The 23,754-nt window shown below is 34.5% G+C and overlaps 1 protein-coding gene across 31 annotated transcripts in view; it reads right to left on the bottom strand.

The window, feature by feature from the left end:
• Positions 1 to 23,754, bottom strand: part of CEP170 (centrosomal protein 170) — a 130,383-nt gene that overhangs the window by 58,407 nt on the left and 48,222 nt on the right. For 14 of the 31 annotated variants that reach the window (XM_063724385.1, XM_063724368.1, XM_009247271.3 and 11 more), the window contains exons 5-10: positions 18,152 to 18,210; positions 17,893 to 18,055; positions 16,442 to 16,576; positions 8,309 to 8,785; positions 3,547 to 3,710; positions 3,067 to 3,360 (exon numbers count right to left, since the gene is read on the bottom strand). In XM_063724385.1, the coding sequence (XP_063580455.1) occupies positions 3,067 to 3,360; positions 3,547 to 3,710; positions 8,309 to 8,785; positions 16,442 to 16,576; positions 17,893 to 18,055; positions 18,152 to 18,210 (1,292 nt within the window). The remainder of the gene's footprint in view (positions 1 to 3,066; positions 3,361 to 3,546; positions 3,711 to 8,308; positions 8,786 to 16,441; positions 16,577 to 17,892; positions 18,056 to 18,151; positions 18,211 to 23,754) is intronic. The other 17 variants (XM_054550172.1, XM_063724399.1, XM_063724404.1 and 14 more) reach the window with 3 other exon arrangements.

The following is a 23,754-nucleotide window of genomic DNA, read 5'->3' as shown; positions in this document are numbered from 1 at the left end:
GCTATGGGATTAATTACGTATGTTTCATGAGTAGCTCAGCTGGCAATATTTATTGAGGACATTTTATATGCTGGCACTAGGTTCCTACAGTCATGGAGTTTACCACATTTGTTTGTGTCTCTCTCCAATGGGAGTGGGGAGGCAAATGAATAATCAGTGAACTAGTGAAGCAGTAATAAAGCTTATGATTAAAATGAAACAAGTTGATGACAGTGACTACTTTTTTTTTTTTTTTTTAACTGAATGACTGAAGACTTCTCTGAGGAAGGAATGTCCTCTGAAGACCTGAGATCTCCTCTTGGAAGCTATTGGTAGCTTTCCTCCAACAGCTTTATTTTTAAAGTATTGGTTTTCGTCTGTGTATATCTATTCTAGTACACAGCCATTTCTTGAGAGAAAGAGCTCAGTCTTTTCATTATGAATCACCTTCTCGTAGACACAAAGCCTGGCACATAGTTAATGTTGAATTAAAGTTGCTAAATAAATGAATCAATGAAATAGAACACATCTCAAATGATGACGTGAAAAAGAAGAGTTAGACCACATGAACGTTTCCAGGACCAAAGAACATTTAAATTCAGACAAACAACAGCTGATGGCCCCAACTTCCATCCCACACACCCAAATTTCAAAGTGGAGAAACTGGACGACAACACTCATCCAGGCAACTTGATATGATGCCTGTATCTACTCCTATCCTCCCAAAGTGCTTTTTCTGCCTTCCTTCTGGCTGTTGTTGGTCTTTGTTCTCTTCATACCCACAGGTTACTTCATCTTACTCAGACATATGATTCCTGCTTCTATGCTTTTGTTTTCCCAGAGCCTGACTTTAATTAGCCCGAATCTGGCTTTAAGCTTTATGTGGATTCAAGCTAATGGAATCTTAGCTTTTTTTCTTTGGTAGTCACAAGATAATGTAGTGAGCTTTGTTCTTCCCAGCAATATGGTGTCAGCTTCATTTTCTGGTTTATACAAACTAACAATGACTCTGAACTATGTACGCAGTCACATACTACCATTACCCCTTTAAATGACCCCTGCTCTAAAGTCTTGGGTTTCTCTATCCATAGCGTGACCATGTAATTTGCTGTCAAAATGGACTCTGAGAATAAAAAATGATGCTTATGATAATTGTAGGCAACAGGTGTAAAACAGGTTTTGCGGCCACTCTCTCTATCCAGCAGTTTCCTGAAGAGTTTCATCTGTTACAATGACTTCTTTCTTGGCTTTCTGCTGTCCTGGCCAAGCTAGCCCCTCACACTGTCACTTTCACTGTGGTTTTATATTTAACCCTTTCAGTGTTGAAAGAACATTCTGGGATTTGTCAATACTTTATGTAGAGATTCAAATGTGGAAACTCCTAATAACAGTAATGATAAAGCAACACTTATAAAGCAATATAATAAGACAGGTATTGTGATAAGCCTTTTATATGTTTTATTGAATTCTTTTTATAATCTAGTGATATCTCCTCTGTTTCAGAGATAAAAGAGACAGGCTTAAAGAAGTAACTTTACCCAAGGGCACACACTAGCACATGCAAAGTTTATATTTAATCCCAGATCTGTCTGCTTACAAGTGTCCATGTTCTTAAACTGCACTCTCTCTCTCTCTCTCTCTCTATATATATATATGTAAAATCCTTTACTGCAAAATAATCCTTTAATGGGAAGACATCAGCCATTATGATCAGTCATTAAGAAACATTAGATGTGTCTTAAACGCTATACTTTTCACATTAACAACTATAATATTGCTCACCTATTTCCCAGACAATGGGTCTCCAAAAGTTTGGAGTTAAGCAGCTCAGTGGTAAACTTTAAGCACGTACTCCACAATAAATGTATGTTTAGAAATTATATGTACTCTCTTAGAGTGTAGTAAGAGATTTTATACACTATAGAACACAATCCAAAATAAAAATTAAAAATATGAAAATAAAAGTAAACATTAAGTTCTGATATTTTTCCTGCATCCCGAAGGGTTATCTTATCTCGCCCTCCTCCCTGAGAGGCCATTCCAGAAACTCATCATCTAAATACGTGCATCTCAAATGTTAACGTGCACATTAGTCAACTGGAGATCTCATTTCTAATGTAGATTTTGACTTGGTATATATAGGATGGGCCTGAGAAGCTGCATTTCTAACAAGCTTCCAAGTAATATTTATGCTGCTTGGAGCATATTTGAGTAACAAGAGTGGATTTGAGTATGGAGCGGATTTGAGTAACAAGAATTCAAACAAAAGATTAACGTTTAGCCAAACGGATACTGCTATTTTGCAAGAGGTAATATTAGCTTGGTGCAAAAGTCACTGCGGTTTTTGCCATTACTTTCAATGGCAACCTTGATAGCTGATTCTAAAGTCAACCTTTCACGACCATTGGCAAAACTGAGAAAAATTACTTTTTAAACCATGCAACAATCCTTATACACTCTAACCAATAATATCAAAGAACATACTTGAAATGTAGATAACCATCACGACTGGTCATATACATGACTAAACTAGTAAACTAAATCATAAACAACTGATTTTGTTTTCATATACTTCTCCTCTATCACCAATGACAGCAGTGAATAGAAATTAAGAAAAAATACAGACAAAGAACAAAGCTAAAATAAGTATTTTCATCTGCTTCCAACATGAAATCAGCAGGCAGGAAATCTGTGGTTAACTATTCTTGGCTAATATCTACATTTATGTTAACAGAGTTATAGCAATGTTTGTTGGTTGTTTCTTTTTATTTTTTAAATAAATGCAAAGCAAGAATGTCCAAAGCATACTATTTTAAAAACCTATCTTTAATTTACACAAATTTCAAAGGTCCAAACCTTTTAAATGTACAGAGCTTTATGTATGAAACTCAGGTAAATTCAGAATATCAGCAAATAAAATCACAAAGCATGTTGGTCTTACTGTTAGTCTTGCAGTTCCCTAACAAAACCCTAAAATTCACATACCACTGACTGCATGACAACATCTCATGCTGACTCTCCAATAATTTCCACCAGTCAAATACACCACACAACAACTAAGATCACACTCAAATTTCAATTATTTACCTTGTCAATCATTTTTCTTGCTTCCACTTCCTCACTGTTGGGATTCTCTAACTCAATGGTATAAGTACCCTTGTCACTTTGGTCATCATCATTATCCTTTTCAGAAGTAGCAGAAGTTGCTTGATTTTTTAACATTTTATCCATCTCCTGGCTTGGTCTGTGCCCAAGACTCCCTGAACTTCTTAATAATGCAGTTTGTAGGAAGGGTATTGACACCGATGGCTCCTCTGATTTCTGTTTTAACAATTTCCCATGTGGAACACCATGCCCCCCTCTGTGATGCGCAGAGCTAGTCTGTAAAGACAAAGAAACCACTTTGGCATCTGCTGTTGGAGACTTTGCTTTCTCAAGTTTTGTATGTGGTGTTGAATGTGTAGTTTCCTGACACAAGATTCCCGCACTTTGAGTAAAAGAATATGACCTTCTTTTTCTGGGATTGTCTTCATCAAAGAATGCAATCATAAAAGCAGTTTGACTTACAACAGCTTGGTCTTGATGGTTTTCAGTAGCCTGGACCTTCTGTAGCTTTTTGTGTTCTGAATGGTGGCGTCTTAAGTGTTCCTCAAGAGTTGCACGTTTGCTACAGCGCCTGTGAGCCCCAGCGTTCTCTGAATCACTTTGCGTACCATCATCATGTTTATTTCCTGGATACAAAAAGAAACCACACAATAGAGAAGGAAAAAGTCCCATGTAGAAATTTAGAAGCATACACAAAAGTGCTATTTGTTTTGCTCCCCTCCTCCTTTTCAATCCAAAGTCATATGTTCTCTTCAGTAACAGGCTCGGCAAACTTGCTCAATTGCAATGGTTACATTCAAATTTTATCAACTAACAATGAGGTCCTTTATGAACAACTGAATAGGATCGCCTTTCTCCAAATTTTAACTTTATAATGTTTCATCAATGTCTTAATAGATAATCGATGCTCTATCTCTGCGATATTTGTATTCCTAACATCAATAAACATTAATTCTGCCTTCAAATTATACACCTTATTTAGCAATAAAAAATTTGACTCTAGCATTAGAGATGAAAAAAGACAAGAAAAAGGGTAATGTCACTGAAATGCTTACTGTTACACAGGAAATGAGAACACAAGTATTGTAAAAATGTGATGAATCTTAAGCTTCACTGATGTTCAATACTTTCAGAAGCTCAGCATATTTTTCCTTTTTATTAAAAAGATTCAAATTTGTAGTCCCCACTAATTATTGCAAAATTTTTTCCAAATATCTTTCCAGCTATGAGAATTTTTGAAAACTGCATTTGCACTTGAAACTCTAGTGGCTTTACAGTTAAAGAAAGCATGCTGAGAGGTCTATCAATGCAAAGGGTCATCTATGAAATCTCCACCTAGATCTAAGGACCACTGGGCAAACAGCATGGTGCTAAATATAACCAGCTATTTTCCCCATGAAGCATACCAGGTTAGAATATATTTGAATTTTGAAAGATCACCTCTTTAACAAAGGTTTTTCTATTTTAGAGCAAGTAAAAGCCACTAAATAGTTACCCTTAATGGTTCTGTTAGGTTTTGGATGTGATGACACAAAAATTATTTTTTTCCTGATTTAAAAATTCTCATTATCTAAATAATAAGTATATGATAAAAATAATCAAATGATATTGTATTATAGCATGAAATTATTAGAAAGTCAAGTTATTCTATGCATGTTTTAAATGGAATCACAAATCAGAGCTTAAATTAGTTTTAAGCTTCTTTAGCTATAAATGAATTTAGTCAACAAGGTACATTCTAATGCTTCCAGGACTAAATCTGATTTTTAAATTTACCTGGGCTACAAATTTTAATCTGAACACCCACTGAATAATATGGTACCAAACAAAATAATGATCAGACATGAAAGACTTGGGGGTGGGAGAAGCAAATGACCTATGTCTAGGGAAGTTGAGTGTTAATGTTTATAGGTTGTTCCTAATGAATTTAGAGATTACTAACTGGTCCCAATGATTTAACACAGAAACACTAGTTATAAAAATGTGGTGCATAAAAGGAATGAGAAGACACAGAAGAGAGAACTGCAGAACACACAGAAAAGGGTCATGTCTTGGAAAAGTAATAGGCAAGGGAAACAAAGGAAGTAAGATCAAAATGAAGGTGATTTGGAGATCACGTCTATCAAATAGTGATTAATACTATAAAAATCATATGACAACAAATCTGAAGATCTTTCTTCAAATTGTTGACTACTCAAAATGCAATCTGAAAAGAAAAAATGGGATTAATTAATGAAATCCCTGCCTCAGGTAATCAAGCTAGGAATAACAGATAGCAGATGAAAGGCAAGCCCAAACAAACTCACTAGTTCAAATATAGACTTCATTAAAAACACTAGATTTTACAACCTATTTCATTGTTGTATTGGCTCTATTGAAAAGGAATCCAGTTTCTAAGAGCTGAAAATAACTAAATTCCAATATTCGCTGTACCATAAGAACAAATAACAGATCATGCACATACAGAAAAATTTTAATGAAAATATCATCTTCACAGAATTTAATTCTGATTCCAATACATAAAATCTGGCACTTAGTGGTGTCAGGCCCTTTCAAATATCTTTCCTATAACTTGTAGTTCAAAACTTTTCTTATAAATTAGTCATTTTCTTTTTTGGAAAATTACCATTCCCTCTTGTATTTTGTCAGGGTTATACCAGTCAACATCTCATAACAGCTGCAATTTTCTGTTTCTTCTCAATAAAAAAGTCACCAGGAAACAGTCCTCACCAAGTTCTTTACTTTCCTTTGCTTATCATTAACCAAGCCTAAATACGTTGAAGTCCTTTTAATATTTTTAGGGTAGGTTAGCTGTAACAACTCAGTGGTGTGGCCTAAAGCAGTGGCAACTCTCCTAAAGGGTTAAAGTGTATGGGGTTTATTTTCCTCACTGTCCCAAAGCACTTGCACTTTACTCTTGTAGGAGCGAAGTTTTTTGTTTTAGTTTTGTTTTGCCTACTTTCAATTCTTTAAACAGTTGCTGAAAACCTAATTTTTGTAAAATTTTTATTATTTGCTATAATTACATTTATTTAGAGTCTGGCTATATACTTTTTATATCCTACATCATGGAAAATTGTTATTTAATGATGGAAGCTCTGACTTTTGGAGAAACTCACATGTCATTTATACACATGTCCAGAAAAGTAAAATCAGTCTATCTTGGATCAAAAATGAGTTATATTCACAAAAACACTATCTTCAATGGCTTGTAAAATGGTCTGAAGGCAAATCCAAAAGAAGAGTTCTCACATTGGCACCATACTGGAATGTAGGTCTACCTATAAATCAACTTTGAAGGACAACAGTAAAATGATTACATAATTTCTAGTAAGGGCTTAAAAGATCTAATCATTAAAATACAGATACAGTATACATGTGGACATTAATCCCTCTATTTGGAATTAGGCCCACAAATGGGCCTCGTGAAGAGAGAATGTTTTAAAATAATGGCTTAAAAATAATAGTCAATACAGGCTGGGCACGGTGGCTCACGCCTGTAATCCCAGCACTTTGGGAGGTTGAGGCGGGCGGATCACGAGGTCAGGAGATCGAGACCATCCTGGCTAACATGGTGAAACCCCGTCTCTACTAAAAATACAAAAAATTAGCCGGGCGTGGTGGTAGGCGCCTGTAGTCCCAGCTACTTGGGAGACTGAGGCAGGAGAATGCCATGAACTCGGGAGGTGGAGCTTGCAGTGAGCTGAGATCGCGCCACTGCACTCCAGCCTGGGCGACAAAGCAAGACTCTGCCTCAAAAAAAAAAAAACATAAATAATAATAGTAATAATAATAGTCAATACAGAAAATACTTATAATGACTAAAATAAGTTATAAATGGGTTTAATAAAGGTATTTTTAAAATGATTATATTTTAAAAGGATATTTTACCTCAGTTTTTGTTTATTAAGAGTGGTTTTAAAAAGTCTAAGCTATTTCTAAATTCTCAAGGTTCAGCTACCTCTTATATTGTACTAGGATATGAATATTATTTATCCAATTCACATAAACAGCCTATTTATTTGTGAGTGTTAACCTATATAAACGAAATGTCTCAATTACGTATTGTCTAGAAGTAAAAGGTCACAATCATGTCTCAAAAATACATATGCCAGGTAACTGCTGGTAACTATAATTAAATATTGTGATAGGCTCCAACAAATAATTAGGTAATCACATCATCTCGCTGTCAGGAAATGTCTTAGAAGCAAATCAGAAATAAGTGTACAAATACTATTTCTTCATTACTTGATCAGAATGCCAGGACATAAGGTACAGATTAAATCAGGGCCAGTCTTGTCATTGACAGAGAAGTCACCCATTGTTTATTCAAATTAGTACCTATCACATGTTCGAGTACTAGATGAAGTGTTAGGAGTACAAAAACTCCTAATATAGTAAAAGAATGGTCAGATAAACATGTAATCACAATTTGTTCAAAATCGTTTTCCTTATAGTTAGCTTATTAAATAAAAGATAGAGTAACATAAATCTATATTCAATGAATTCTAAATTTAACTGGCAAAACCAATGAGAAAAAACGATTATCTGATATATCGATGTACAAACATACAAATTTTACTAATTTTGGCTAAGTTCTACACAAATGAAGTATATATAACTGTTTCAAAAATGAACATTCAGCTCTAATTTTCATCAAGTCCTAATATTAAAAAAATTTTTAAACTGGATTAATAGATCCTACCAAATATTTCTAAACCAAAAATCTTTGTTTTATGTGTAAACACTGAGAATACTTTGAAGCACTCCATCAATGATGTGACTGCATTACCCAAGTGGAATTTTGGCTCAGACCAAATGGCTTAAAATTTCTTTCAGGATCTAGATATTGATCTCAATAGAGAACAGAATTGAATATATCTTTTCCTTAAATCAAGAAAATGATGGAACTCGTTTTCTAGGGAACTCTACTGGTGAACTTAATAAATTTTATATTTCTAGAAGAAAAAGAAACATGTTTTACAGCATAAATATAAGCTCATAAAACCAATCTGGTTTTGTCAAGAAAATGAAGAAAGACTATTTTGAATGAGGAAGTTGGACATGGGCAGTGTGGCTTCCTGTTGAGTTTTAAGACTAAATATAACCTTTGAAAAAAGCAGAATGTTTTCTACCATGTAAGTATCTACTAGTAGTCTAGTAACTGAAGACCAGATTTTCTTTATCGTAAAATAGGAAGTTCTGAATGATCAAATCACTTTACCTTTCAACCTTTTCAAGTACACTGGAACATCACTTTTAATGCTTTTAGAATCCTCTTCTGTTCTTTCCCATAGCATTTGAGGAGGGTTGTTTTGTGCTAGCCAGTCAGCGACTTTGTTTTCGGGTGCCATCATTCCTGTTTGAATCCCCGGCAAGTCTTGAGTTCCAGGAGAAGACTTCTTGGACTTGTGGCGCTGATCAGAAGTAAACTTTGTCACATGGTCTCTAATAGTTACCTTCCCTGGGGTACTGTCATCAAATTCAATGGTAAATGAAGCATGCCCTGCACCTGTTATATGGGAACTTGGTGTGTCTTTTGTTGGGATTTCATGAATAGTGCTTTCTGTTATTTGTGATGGTTGCTGGAATTCTTTTGTAGGGATTTCAAAATAACTTGGTTCCCTACAGAAAGGAAAAAGTACTTCTTCATTTGCAGCTGCAGATTGTTCCTCAACTTGCTTGGCATCTATGCTGCACCCTAATGAGAAAAATAAGAGAAAATTCAAAATATTTGATTGCTTCTGGCACTTGAGGGAGTCTGGTAATGGCCATGTGTACTACTCCGTGAGAACCAGAAGGCAGATCACAGTCTGGATGAAAACCAATGGCATTTATATCACAGAACAAATGTCACAGAGAAGAAAGAATCTTGATTGTAAACATGCTATTGGATTACCAATAGGGGATGGAAGATAAGCAGCAGCAATGGCAAATGAGAGCAAAGCAGTTAAGAAATGGATCTTGCATGGCTAGGTCCGTATTTTTTCCAACTTGGATCTAGAATTCATCAAGGTCCAAAAGAATTAAAATAAAATGTAGATGGAGATGCATGTTCAATGTATATATAAAAAGTGACAGAAAAACCATGAACTCCCTTCTCAAGTCACCAAGATGAGATATCTGAAATATATATGAACACATGTAGTGCTCCAAAGGAGAATAGGTACTCAAATGAGAATACAAACATGAAGTAAATATGTAAGTGATCTTCTGGAAGTAATGATTCCACTTACCATTCTTCACCATTACATTCAGAAACACTACTTTCAGAATGACAAAGATATTGCTGAAGTGCGATCCTTGCAAGAAGATACAAACATTTTATAAAGACTAAAACACGTGGTTTGCAATCCAAGCAGCAGTGTGAAAGAAATAAGGTTAAAATAGGAAATTCAGTTTCCAGACAATAACTCTGGAAGTTTACATTTCCATACAGCAGAATATGCAAAAGTGTCAAAAATCCTTGGAGGAAAGCTGAATTGTAAACCTCAGATTAACATGAGTTGGCAGAAGGAGCAAGCAACTCTGGAACACTATCACTATTCTTCTGTTGCCTCAGAATCTAATACAAAAGTATAAAAATAGATGCATTTATGAATAAAATACATAAATGAAAATGACAACTAAAACGTTTTCGGTATGCAAATGCAAAATAAAAAATTAAAGATGCTATTGTCCTGTTGTTGAAGAAGCAAAGCATGTCCATTATCAAAATGAAGAGCAAGTTGAAATGAGACATATTTCCCTAAAGCTCAAAAAGAAATTCTGCTTTTAAACAGATTAATAGAAAAATCACTTACAATTTATTAGGAAAACAAGGCAATACAGGGAGACTAGGTTGTTTCCAAACATTTTCTAATTAAGTGAAGCATTTGGTCTTTTGAAACATCTTTTCAAAGATTAAATTTTAGTGGGATCTGTCAGGTACTATAATTGGTTTCTTGACAGCAGTCTGAATATGAAATAATATAAAACCTGACTGCTTTTAGGTTACAGAAGAATGATATAGTAACATCTCTCTTTCATAATCAAGCATGTGGGATAGGGCACGGAAGACAACAAGCTCCATTTCCACAATAAATATCATAATAATAAATTGTCCAAAAAATCTAAACACAAGGCAAAGAGAACATATAATATGAAAGAATATATTGTAATTTTCACTGTGAAAAATTATCCCTTTTAAAATCTACTCAGCTTTCCTATCATTGAACATGAAAGGAAAGTATTGGAAAAACTCTACATTATCAGAGAAATAATCATACATTTATATGACATGACCTAAGTTTAAAAAAATGTTTGATTAAAGAGTTAATTTATCTTTTTCTTAAAAATAAAATGTTCAGTTGGACTTTTGAGTGTTTACTCTGAAGTCATGTTAGTTAAAATTTCCATTAGAATAAAATGTATTAACTGCTTCTCATATATTAATAGTTCATTAATGTTATTTTTCTATTTTTTCAGACATTGATTTTTTTACTATGTACAATGTACTGTACTTGATCAAGTCCATACAGTACAACTGGTTCATAAACTTGTCCTCTCTCCCTCCCCCCATATAGATATATACATATAGTTTGTTTTTGCTTTGCTCATCCTTCAGGTGACAGAACAATGTCAAGGTGGTAGTTTCTAATACCACTACACAGAGAGCCAAATCAAACTGACCCACTACACAGAAAGCCAAATCAAACTGATCCACTATACAGACAGCCAAATAAAACTGATGTGGCTCAGCTATGAAGCAAGTAACACAAAAAAGCTGGCCAGGGTTATAGCACTTATCAACCACTTGTTGCTCATGATTCAAAGGAATATTATCTCAATTTTCCTCCCTTGCAAAACAAGCTCACAGTTAACACTGACATGTTTTAACATGTTTCATGCATTAAAACAGCTGAGATCAACAACTGCACTGCACTGTTTTGAAGGTCACCATTCCCACGTTAGTACTACTTCAAACTCGCATTCATTCAAAGCTAGAAACTTGAGACTTATACAAGTTAATAACTAATTCATCTAGATATCAAGTACCTAACCATGTCAAGTAGCACAATAGAGTGGAAAGGCAGCAGGCTATGATCTGATGATCATAACCAGGCAGCCTGGTTTCGTGCAAAGCCCAGACAAGATCTGAAATCAGATAAATCTTATCCCTAATCAGTCTGCAGTCCTCATTTTCCTCATCATAAAGTGAGAAAACAGTAACTTCCCATAAGATTGTTGTGAAGATTTAGTGAGATGAGTATTAAGTGAGATCATGTAAGTTACCCAGAACTAAGCAGGTACACAAATAAATGCTTCTCCCTCAAACTTCAAAAACAGCTGAGAATCAGGAAGACAAAAAGCTAATACCAAAACCTAACTCTAAAAAACCCAAGACAAATATGACAATGCCTATCCTTGAATATTCATAAACATTACTAACAGTTAAGATCTTCACCGAGAGGTTTTTACTATTTACTCAGATCACATGTAGCAAAGCTTGGGCAGGGTACAAAAGTGAGGATTAAGGACAGACAAATTGCACCAAGTGGTAGAGATAAGATGAAAAACAAGAGCAGACAAATGGCCCCCAAAACATGGTAGTCCAGTACCATTGAATATGTAGGGCAAACAGTCTTATATACTACAGTCTCCTGAGGACATTATTGTAGGGCAGTATCAGTATTATTATATTACTAATATATTTGATTATTGATTATATCAATATTGATATTGCTATTGATATATATGAATAATAATAGTAATACTGATATTGATGATTGATGATTCTGAGTCATAAGAAAGTTTTAAATTATACTGAACCTTCTCCACTTAACAAGGTAGTAATATGGGTAATTAATTTAATAAAAACTTAGGAAATGGTTAAACTTTAAAAAAACTATCAACTGTAAAAGTAAAGTTCAATCATCTGGAAAATTCATTATGTGGAAGGATTCATTTCTCTAAAGATGACAAAAACAGATGAAGTGTGGTCCAACTACACTTGAGAAGTACCTAATAGAAAAACTATAAGGGGTCTTCTAATCAACATAGAAAAATAAAACACCTTTCCTCCCTCAGAACACTAACAGAACATATTCTGGAATTTAGAAATTTAACATTCATCTATCTTCAAAACTCATTTTGTTATACCAAATTAAACTAAATAATATAGTAAATACTTGTTTAGACTAATATTATATTATTAATCTCAATTACTAGATTTAAAAAATTATTTAATGATTGATTATGACATAATTAATTCCATACATCTAAATCAGAAAAGCAATTGGTGATAATCTGCTTATGTTCTTAAGGTATTTTATGACTGTGTTACCTTAACACAATATGTTATAAGGGATACTTATACTTCATCCAGAATAAATGTTCTTTTCATTCTTCTGTACTAAATTCAATGAAATATTAAACTTATTTGAGATGACAAGGACTATAATTATAAGCTCCTTTTGCTTAAAAGGAGCTACGACTTGAAAATTTCCAAATTTAGTTTCGCTGGATTAAAAATCAACATAAGAGAGCCAAAAATCTACGATTCCCAGTTGCACATGCCATTTCAAAATGTGTGCAACAGTTAAAGGCCTTTAATTATAACCTAAATTAATTGTTGAGACCAAGTTAGGAGGTAGAAAAGCATAGCTGTAAATAAATTGAGGACAAATTTTCTGTCTTAATATGATTAAAAATAGTCACACAATTTCTGGAGAACGAAATTGCTCTAAAGTAAATATTTGCTTAAACCAGGGCTTTTTAAGCTATATGGCAAGTCTTCAGGAGTTTCTGGATATATATGAACCCACAGAGAGGAACGTTAAAAATTACTAGGTAGTAAACACTCTATTATCCTTTCTGGAATGCAACTCTAAAAATTAATAATGAAGAAGCAAATCACTTTTTGCTTTCACTAAGAGTATGCTTATAGGATAAATTATTAAACTAATCACGTATATTCCACAATTTGAAACTTAAAAAAAAGTTTAAATTTTTAAAAATACCTTAATTTCAAAATGACCACATTAAAGAACACTTGATATACATTTCAAATCTGATTCTACAATTTCTGCTGGCTTCATAAATTATTTCAAGACAGTAAACTATTTTCCTCATCCTATATTTTAAAAAGCTGCAAAAGATAAATCTGAAACAGTAATATCCTCATACTAACATAAGAAAGCAAGTGAGAGTCTCTTAAGGCTATTACTAATCAGCTGTATCTGACAGGGCACTTTAAGGAATTTGACACAAGACATAAATCACTGAATTATTACTCAAAAAGAATCCCAAGATTATGAGACGGCTTTTGGTCATCTAGCAGAAAGAGCACACAAGCTGAGAATTCAGTTACATTCATATAGATGAAAGCATTGCTGGATGCTTCACATTTGAAATTTATTTTATTATGCTGAGCTAGGAGGGATCAATTTTTATGGCTATTTGATTTTGGAGTGTTTGTTTAAATCTTTGTACCCTATGAAGTATATCCTTTTAGAGTGATTGTGTTTACAAGAGTAATGATGGCTGAAATATTAAAACTTCTTATGGTTAAGAGCGTGGACTCTGGAGTCAGGCAATCTAAGTTCAAATCCCAGCTCCATTATTTGTAGTTGGGTGACTTTGACAAGTAAATTAATTTCAGTATGCCTCAGTTTCTTTATCTACAAAATCACAGTAACTACACCTTTAGGTATTGCTGTGATGATTAAATAAATGCATACAAAGCACTTAGAAGAATGTTGGATAAAGTAAACACTATTGAAGTGTTAGCTATTACTGTAAATCATGGTTGTGCCTTCTGTACAAAAATTACATATACACTTGATTGTATAAGTTACGCGCTTCAGATTTCAAAAGCTGTTTTGTGTGTGACAGGGGAGGGCTAAAATTTTAATGGCAAGATAAAAATTACTATCATACTGATTTTCAGAGTTTGGTGATAATTATATTCAGCTATGTTTTCTTAATCACCTAATTGGTAAATCTTTCCCCCTCTCAGTACTACTAGGTGGCTCTAGGGCACAGTGATAGCATATTACGTGCTACTTGAATAAGACATGTATAGTTTAGTTGTGGGGAGGAGGCACACACACAACATAGTGAATGAAACTGTAACGTACTGACGACAAATATACAGACATCATTTAGAATGTATCTCTTTATCATTTAATGTATGTGTGTATTTATGTCTGTGGGAAAAGAGCAGGCAGGAATCAGCATAATTTATGGGGGATGCATTGGGAGAGACCACTCAAACAACCGGTAATGGGATGTAAGGCTGACCATGGAAATTGGGACAAAATTAGAAAACTTTGACATGAACAACTTAGTTTAAAATCTATTTGGCAGGCAAAAGACAGTCATTGTAGTTTCTTGAACAAAGAAAATAAATATCAATTTAGATGCGTTATACAAAATAAACTGCAGGAGGGATGAAACCAGGAGGTTGGTAGCCCAATCATGACTCAGGACGGGGGGCAGCGTGGGGAAAGGCAACAGACCTAAGGATTAGACAAACAAGGTGAAGGGAAGGGAACACACAAAATTTACAAATAAAGCAGACATCCTTGGTTTTCTTTCAATATCCTTTCCCTGTTCTTTCCTCCTCAAAGGACTCCAAAAATCTCTGGCATCCACTCTTTCCTGACATAGATCATGTGGCTTAGGGGAAAACTAACACCACACACAGCTTCAAGGTGAGCAAGACTGGTTTAAGGATAACTAACTTGCCTTGCCAAGGACTGGTTCAGAAATAAGCAGGTGCCCCTCTCCTGAACCTGTGAGAGGCCAATGAGATGAGAGATGTTAAGAACTTTTGGCAAAGTTCTTCCAAATTCTGGAAGGTCTTCCGGAAGTAACGTTTTCGCTTTCCTGTTGGATGTGATCAAAGTAGCATGTACCCCTTCCTGCTACTGGCAGGCAGCCTATGAGAGTGAGGGTAAACTCCTCAGTCTGCAACCACTATGAAGAGCAAGACTGAGAGACGGAGAGAAGCTAGCTAGCTGATGACGACATTGTTGAGATGCTGAAGTAAACAACCCTCATGGGGTTCAGTTATGTGAGCCAGTAAATTTCTTTCCTGTTTAGTCTCAGGCAGCATTTGTTATTGACATCTGAAAGCATGCTAAGTAATACTGTTTCTGTGCATAGGCATGAAGAAAACTGCTGGTGACAGAAACAATAAAGCTGGGATGGGAATTTATTTGCAAAGTTGACAAGTTCAGCCTTGGGCACTGTAAGATCAAGTTGACAATGCTCGCTTTTCTAGACTTGTATCCATTAGAGCATACCTAAAGAACCAATGTTCTTATTCTCCAGCTAAGAAAAATGTCCTATTTATCTTGTAGAATTAGGGTGAAAAGTAGAAAAGTGAGAAGAGTTCTCATGGAATTTATCCTTGTTTCAGAGCCAGACTTAGTCTTCCATACTGAGCCCAGATGCCTGTACTTAATTCCTCCAGTTCTGGATCCTTGTCTGCTGTTATCTCAAAAACTGGCTGCTCCAACTTTCTGTTCTCATGTCTTTGCAAGGTCCTTATGTGGCAACTGACACCTCCATTTGCTTCCTGGAAGTCTTGATTTTCTGGTTTATGGACTGAACCACTCCATTAACAATATCAGAAATATCAAAAATATGCTCCTTGACTATTAATCTGAGAATCTGACCCAGAACTATTTTTTCATTCTGGCTGCCAAACTCAACTAATCTTGTTGCTGCCATTTCTCATTACAATGAGCACACTGAGGTTTTGAAGAATTTGTAATTTCATATCACATTTCTGAACAAAGTGGGAATTGTTCATTTAAAAATATGATTAAGCCGGACATGAGATGGTGTGTGCCATAATCTCAGCTTCTCGGGAGGCTGAAGTGGGAAGATGGCTTGAGTCCAGGAGTTCAAGACTAGCCTGGGCAACACAGTGTGATCCCATCTCAAAGAATAAATTAACTAATTTATTTTAAAAATATGATTATATTCTGGGGATCTAATGAAAACACAAAATTAGTGCCTACTATTTTGGTCTAATTGATATATTTTAATAATTATTTTTATATACTTAAAATGCCTAGTTATATCATTAATCTACTTTCCAAATCTTAACATCTCCTTTAAACTGTAAAAAATATTTTAAATAGAAGTGCTTTATAAAGATATTAAAATTAATACTTTACTTATAATCACACATAATTTTAAATTTTACATTAAAATAACAAGGCCATTAAAACATTCATCAATTTAAAAAAATCAAAGTATAGAATACTAGATCATCTCTTTTCATGGTCAACAGCTGTTTGCTTAGATTACAGATGCTTCCCAAAATATCCATTTAATGTCGCAGTGATTGAGATTTTTTTACCTGATGTTGCAGCTTCATGATTTTTTTCTTCAGGTTTGCCGTTTGTCTTGAGAGCTCTTTTTTCATCCACCTCATCGTCCCCCCACCATGACGGCTGCCCATATAATGGAGTACCACGGGGCAGAGCAGAAATATCTGGAAAGAGGTGGGAAAAATCTGTCTAAAGCAGATGAAACAGAAAAGAATACACTTTCGCAGAATGCTAGAACTGCCTGCTTGATTAATTAAATTAAAAAGCAAAGTACAGTCTTGATGGCTAAAATGTACTCTATACTGAATTAACTTGGTATTTGTGGAAGATCTTATACAATGTTGGACATGACTAAATAAATAAGATTTCCACTGGGTGGTATCTAAGTAACACAACGTGCTACATATCTCAGTAGCTTTTTGTTAAAGTGTTATGAGTTGTTTGCTATATAATTGAACCGCTTGTAACAAATGGCATTTTACTTGAATTTAGACAGAAAGTGACCTCAGAAGAACAAGTTTGTTGAAACTAGCCAATAATCAACTAGGAAAGAACAAAACCACTTTGATCAGAAATGGCTCATTAAGGCTAAATGTAAAAGACAAAGCTAAAGTAAATTTTCACGAGTAGCTATTTTCCAATTTTTTTCAGCCCAAGGGCACAAAAACTAGCTCTTAACAGAACATATTTTTGTTTGAGCAAATGCAGTAATGCCTATTCATTTAAAAACTTGTTTCTGTTTGAATGGGATTATTTATGTAAGGCATTTTATAACGTTCCTACAATTGTAAATTATTATATGGTGATATAGCCACATTTGATTTAAAAAATTTTCCTTTTAATTCGTTTTCGTTGTTATGCTGCAGAAGAAAATGCAGACAAACATGAAACAGTAAAAATATTATAAGGTAAACTACACAGTTAACCCTCTGAATCTGTAGGTTCTGCATCCATGGGTTCAATTAGCTGCAGATGAAAAATGTTTTGGGGGAAAAAATTCCACTACATTCCAAAATGCAAGACTTAAATTTGCCTTATGCCAAGTACTATTAAACAAATGAAGTGAGGTGTATGCATTGTATTAGGTATTATAAGTGATCTAGAGATGATTTAAAGTATACAGGAGGATGTGCACAAGTTATGTGCAAATACTATGCCATTTTACATAAGGAACTTGAGCATCGTGAATTCTGGTATTCATGGGAGTCCTGAAACCAGTCCCCCATGGATACTGAAGGATGACTATATTTACTTCCTTTAAACATTTAAACATATTAAGTACACCTATATACAACTGCTATATATAATTATGTGTTTTATAATGTTTCCTAATGAAAGCACTGGTAGCATTAAAACACACTCTGAAATTATCACTATTATAAATTATTTTTATACGGACATGGCCAACTTTCTGAGAACAAAGCATGCAGTGTCTTCAAGATCAAGTATAAAGATGGTCTTTCGAGAGAGGCCAGCTTACCCATGGCTTTTTCCTCGGATTTCAGTGCTTCAGTAGTTTTGTGCTGCACTTCAGTAGCAGCGTCTGCTACCTTTGAATCTATGCTTTTGGCACTTGCAGATTTGGATAATTCTGATTCTGAAGATTTTTGGGACAACTGAAGCTGAATGGTAAACTTCTCATGCTATAAAACATTTAAAAATGGAAGTGAAACATCAAGAAGTAAAATCAACCGTAGTGAATAGTAGATCTGCAAAAGAAGTTAAGTAAAAACTGTTACCTTAAGAGCTTCTTCAGGGACCCTCATTTCTCCTTGTACTACAGTGAAAAGATTTGTATGTAAACGGGGCTAAGGAAGAATATAACCTCAAATTTCTGGTAATTGAGCTAAAAATCGTCATCAAATGCAATTTAGAAATTGTTCTATTTCAACAGGTAATTATAGCAGAATTATTATATTTCTCCTGAATAGTTAAATATTAAAATATGGTCACCAATGTAAACATTTTCATTTTAAAATACTAAAAATCTTAAGATCCAGCAAGTTTTCTAATTTTAAGTAATGGTGGCCCTCAAGAAGCAAACAACTGGGTAATTAATCAGAGCACAGAGACATTTTCAATTTTCACTAACAATAATATGAGATAACTACAAAGAAAAAGTACATGCATCAAATTATATTGAGAGCTAATCACAAAAATGTAAGGAAATATCTCTTCAATGATTAACCAACAGCAATTCCTAAAAGAATTTGATTACTCAAACTTCATAAGCAGTGATAAAAATGAAGTTCATTTTGCAAGTGCAAAAGAAATGCTATAATTAGGGTCCTTACAGCAACCACAACCGTGATTGTTCCCCATGAACTGCAATCAAGGTCATATTACATTATCAAACAATGGATTCTATACCAAGATTAGATTAGAACCAAGTGCTAGATATAATGAATGCCTTCATTATTAAGCCAAAAAGAACAATGCCTCTGTACATTAAAAAGATCTATTCACTAAAGAGTAGAGGCCACATTTCCCACCATTACTTAACTCTGTAATGAAAGGACTTTTATAACCATGTACTAAGTTCTATTCCTTACCAGTTCAGAGCACTCATGACTTCAAGGGCAGAAAGCTGTTAACTATCATGACTACTTGGGGGAAAAAGATGACTTCCCAAGGATAAGGGAAGTAGGAAACTTGTATTTATTCTAGGTTTCTACTTGTTAAAATAATAAAAATTCAGAATTGTAAATATAAAGAGTTTTGGGAAATATTCTGTTCAATTCCATTAATCCTTCCTGTTTCATAAATAAAGAACTTGGGTAATGGACGGACAGAAACCAAAACAAGAGTCTAGTCAACTGAATCCCAGGCCAGGGCTCTCCTATTACTCTACATTGCTTTTTCCTATACCTTTGAAATATTAAAATTTTCCTTTTTGTCACATTCACACACTGGTGTATATTTGCTGGTACATATGGAAGTACACATCTCATAACTAAGTATATTTAATAAAATATAATGTCTAAATTGCAAACATGTGGAATCAATCTAAATGCCCATCAGCTGATAAGTGGATTAAGAAAATGTGGTATATATACACCATGGAGTACTACTCAGCCATAAAAAAGAATGAAATAGTGTCTTTTGCAGCAACTTGTATGGAACTGAAGGCTATTATTCTAAGTAAAGTAACTCAGAAATCAAAAACCCAAATACCACATGTCCTCACTTCCAAGTGGGACCTAAGCTATGGGTACACAAAGGCATACAGAGTGGCATAATGGACATTGGATAATCAGAAGTGGGGAAGCCAGAAGGCGGGGTGAGGGATGAAAAACTACCTATTGAGGTACAGTGTATGCTACTCAGGTGGTGGGTGCACTAAAATCCCAGACTTCACCCTTGCACAATTCATCCATGTATCCAAAAAATCACTTGTCCCCTAAAGCCAGTGAAATTCCTTTAAAAAGACAAAAAATGTGATTAAGCTATTATAAGAAAAAACCTAGAATTTGATAAGTATACATACATTCACATATTTATATAATATGAATTTTATATAAACACATATATATAATATAGAAAAACACTGGCACGACTACTGCAGATATTATTGAAGTTTTTCATTCTTTTCTGAAAATTGCTTTTTATCTGATGTGGTTACAGATGTGAGTTCCCTGAAGCAATATTATGGTAAAAACTTTGCTTTAAATATAATAATAATACCGTCTAGTAACTTTGTTTTATCCGCAAAAAACTCATAAACAGCTAGAGAAAATTCATAGCATTCCTACTTTTTCTATGAAAAAAGGCATTAAAAATGGACAGTCATTACCATTTTTTCCATGGAAAACACAAGTGATTTCAGCCTGTTGTGAGGGTTTTCGGGTGCTTCAAGCTTACCTCCTGGGAGTGCCTGAAGGCAACTTCCCAGGGCTCATCTGGGGTATCCTCTTTAAACCTAGACACTCTTCATGTCATGGAAAGCTTGAGAGGAGCCATCCTTCTCAGGTTCAAACATTTTACCTTCCAAAAATGTTTCTGTGTGTGGAAACGAAGAAGACCTCAAGAAGCCTCTTGTTTGGGTCATTAATTCATCTGGGAACTCTGGTGTAACTGTGAAATCTGGAGACTGCTCTAGCCCCAGCTTTTCCCTCCAAGGCTACCATCTTCTTAGTGGTGCAGGCCTATGTAGCTATTAACTTGCTAATCAAGAAAAATGACAAACTGAGGTAGAATAACGCATGGTATCAGTAAGTTATAAAAAGTTTGAATTCTTATTTATTAAAAAACATAATTTGACAGGTTATTTCTCCACTTCTTTATATAAAACTATGATTGCTATTCTAAGCCATCCCCCTGTACTGACCTAAGTCAATTTATTCAAGAAATGTTTATCTAAAAGTAGGACTGTGGAAACTCCCCTGAATACTAGTAACGTGTTCTTAGATACGGTTCCTCCCACTCTTTTATTTTAATAACAAAATAAAAAACAGCAAAACTTTAAACAACGTTAGTCATTCCAAGGAGTATGACCTAAAATATGAAGTGTCAGATATCACTGTAAACATATCTTTCAAAAATCATGTCAGATAAATAAGAATACTTGAATAAAATTATTTTATACAAGGAAAGATCAGAAAAACATATTTTTTAAAATTAATATATTTCATACATGCGATTTTAAAAAATATGTAAGGCTATCCCTAGAAATTCTTAAGGTTACCCAAAAATGTTTCCTTTTCATTAAAAATATGGAAATGTTCTCTCACTTAACAATAATTGATAACAAAACATACAATTATGATAAATTAGAGTCCACAGAGCATTAGTAAGGTAGGTCCTAGGAGACAATAAGGGTTTAAAAGAAAGTTAACAGCAGGAAACTTTCTAAGGGGAAAATTGTATCTATTTGCTTAATTTTGCCTATACCTTCAAAAAAATGTATCATTTTATTTTAGGAGATGACTATCTTTCCAACTTGTAGAAGATCCTGTTCTTTAAAAACATAGTTTTCAAACAACTGATTTAAACTTCTCTATCACTTCATTTTTTCATCCAAAAAAGCTCATTTCCATTAATTTTTAAAATTTAGTTCTTTTAAGCTTTGAGAAATGTCCTCTATTTTTGAAATTTGAAAAATATTAATATGTTCATGTTTTGTTACGGATATCAACCACATAAATAAGGAAAAATCTTAACTTCTGTGAATGAAAGTTCTTAATTTTTGCTTACGTTTAACTTCCCCTTGATCATTTCAGCAGCCGTTATCTGGACAGCCCACCAAACAGTGGTACATACAGTGCTGGAAGTACAGGTTAATTATAGTTTTAGATGCTATGACATGATGTGTTGGAGTTTTCTTTAACCTGGTTTCTAATATGACTAACCCAATCATTTTGTGGGCCATTACGCAGGAATATACAACTTCTTTGGGAAAATATATAAATCACAATTTTAAAGTAGAAGGTACTGGGTTCTTACTTATGATGACTTATATGATTAAAATGATTAGGGGGTGGATCTTGTGATTCAAGATGTTTAAGTAATGTGTAAATAATTTCCCACAAAATGTGGAAACCATACTATACTCTGCTTTTCCTCCTAGCACATTAGTGGTTTCTCCTTAGTCTCTTTTACTGGTTCCTAATCTCACTCATCTCTTAATATTGGAATGTACCAGGTGTCAGTCCTTGAACCTCTTATCAAGCTATATTCATTCCCTTAATGATCTCATTCAGTCTTACGGTTTTAAATATTATTTATATAATAAAAATCCCCATATTCATATCTTCAGCTTCTACTTCACCCCTGGATTCAACTTTACATTCAACATGCCCCAAATCAACTTCTCAGTCTTCTGGATAAGATGGAGTAAAAAGAATTGGATTTATTCTCCTACATTAAACAACTAAAAGATGGGTAAAACACATGATACAATGTTTTACAAGACAATTGGCATCAGGCAACAAAAGACAATGATCTCCGAGAGAAGGGCAACAAAGCAAGAGTCCAACCACTGCCCCAACTCACTGCCCTGTGAAAGTTTCTAGGTCACACTGCGAGGAAGAATAATCCAGACAGAGCCTGGCAGACTCCCTGAGTTGTGATGGAAATGAAGTCAAAAGTCCAAGCAAATCAACATTGCTGGAATTCACAGGACTGAGGACTGAAGAGAAGCCTGCACAGAAAGAGAATTCCAGAGATTTTCAGTCTCCGGAAAATATCAGAGATAATAGTACCCAGTGCCCACACATAGGGCCAGGAATAGTACCTACTCTCAACAGCTAGACTGTAAAACCTCATGCATGATTCATGAGTCACTGGGCAGAGCACAAGTCAGCAAACTTTTTCTGTAAAGGGCCAGATAGTAAATCTTTCAGGTTTCTCAGGCCACATGATCTCTGCTTCAGCTACTCAACTCTGCAGTGGTAGAGCAAAAGTGGCCACAGAAATATGTTAATAGATGGGCATAGCGATGTTCCAACAAAACAGCCTGAGGACCAGATTTGGTCCATGAGTTTACTGACCCCCCCACAGTAGAATATACATACAGAGAGGTCTTGCCTCAGTAGTTGGGAATAATTAGCCCAGAATAATCTTAGAAGCCTAACAAATCTTAAAGGAAAGACTCAAAGTGATAAAACTGTTTCCAAATAACTTGTATTCCAGAAGAATGCTCAAAAATACTTCTATAAATACTAAAATATGCACATAACACTCAGCAAAGTAAAATTCACAATGCCCGCCATCTAATAAAAAATTACTATGAATGTAAAAATTAATCAATGGAAATTAACCCAGAAGAGATGAACAAATTTTAAAATAAATAATGGTGGAGATTTTTTCCAAATTGGATTGAAACTATAAAGCCACAGGATTTTAGAAGGTCAACAAACCCCAAGGGAGTAACAAAAAAACAACAAACAAAAAGAAAGAAGAAGAAGGAAGAAAAAAGAAAGAAGAAGAAAGAAGGAAGAAAAAAGAAAGAAGAAGAAAGCTACACCAAGACACATCATAATCAAACAGTTCAAAGCCAGGGACAAAGGAAAATAATGTGAGAATACAGTGGAGCAACATCTTTAAAGTGCTAAAAATAAGAAAAAGCCAATTTCGAATTCTATACCCAGCAATAGTAACTTTTTTTTTTTTTCTTTTTTGAGATGGAGTCTCACTCTTTTGCCCAGGCTGGAGTGCAGTGGTACAATCTTGGCTCACTGCAACCTCTGCCTTCTGAGTTCAAGAGATTCTCCTGCCTCAGCATCCCGAGTAGCTGGGATTACAGGTGTGTGCCACCACGCCCAGCTAATTTTTGTATTTTTAGTAGAGACAGGGCTTCCCCATGTTTGCCAGGCTGATCTCAAACTCCCAACCTCATGATCTG

The sequence above is a fragment of the Pongo abelii genome, chromosome 1 (genome assembly GCF_028885655.2).
Source record: "Pongo abelii isolate AG06213 chromosome 1, NHGRI_mPonAbe1-v2.0_pri, whole genome shotgun sequence".
NCBI classification, from domain to species: domain Eukaryota; kingdom Metazoa; phylum Chordata; class Mammalia; order Primates; family Hominidae; genus Pongo; species Pongo abelii.
Note: the sequence above shows the minus strand (reverse complement) of the source record. Positions and strands in the feature narration are given on the sequence as shown.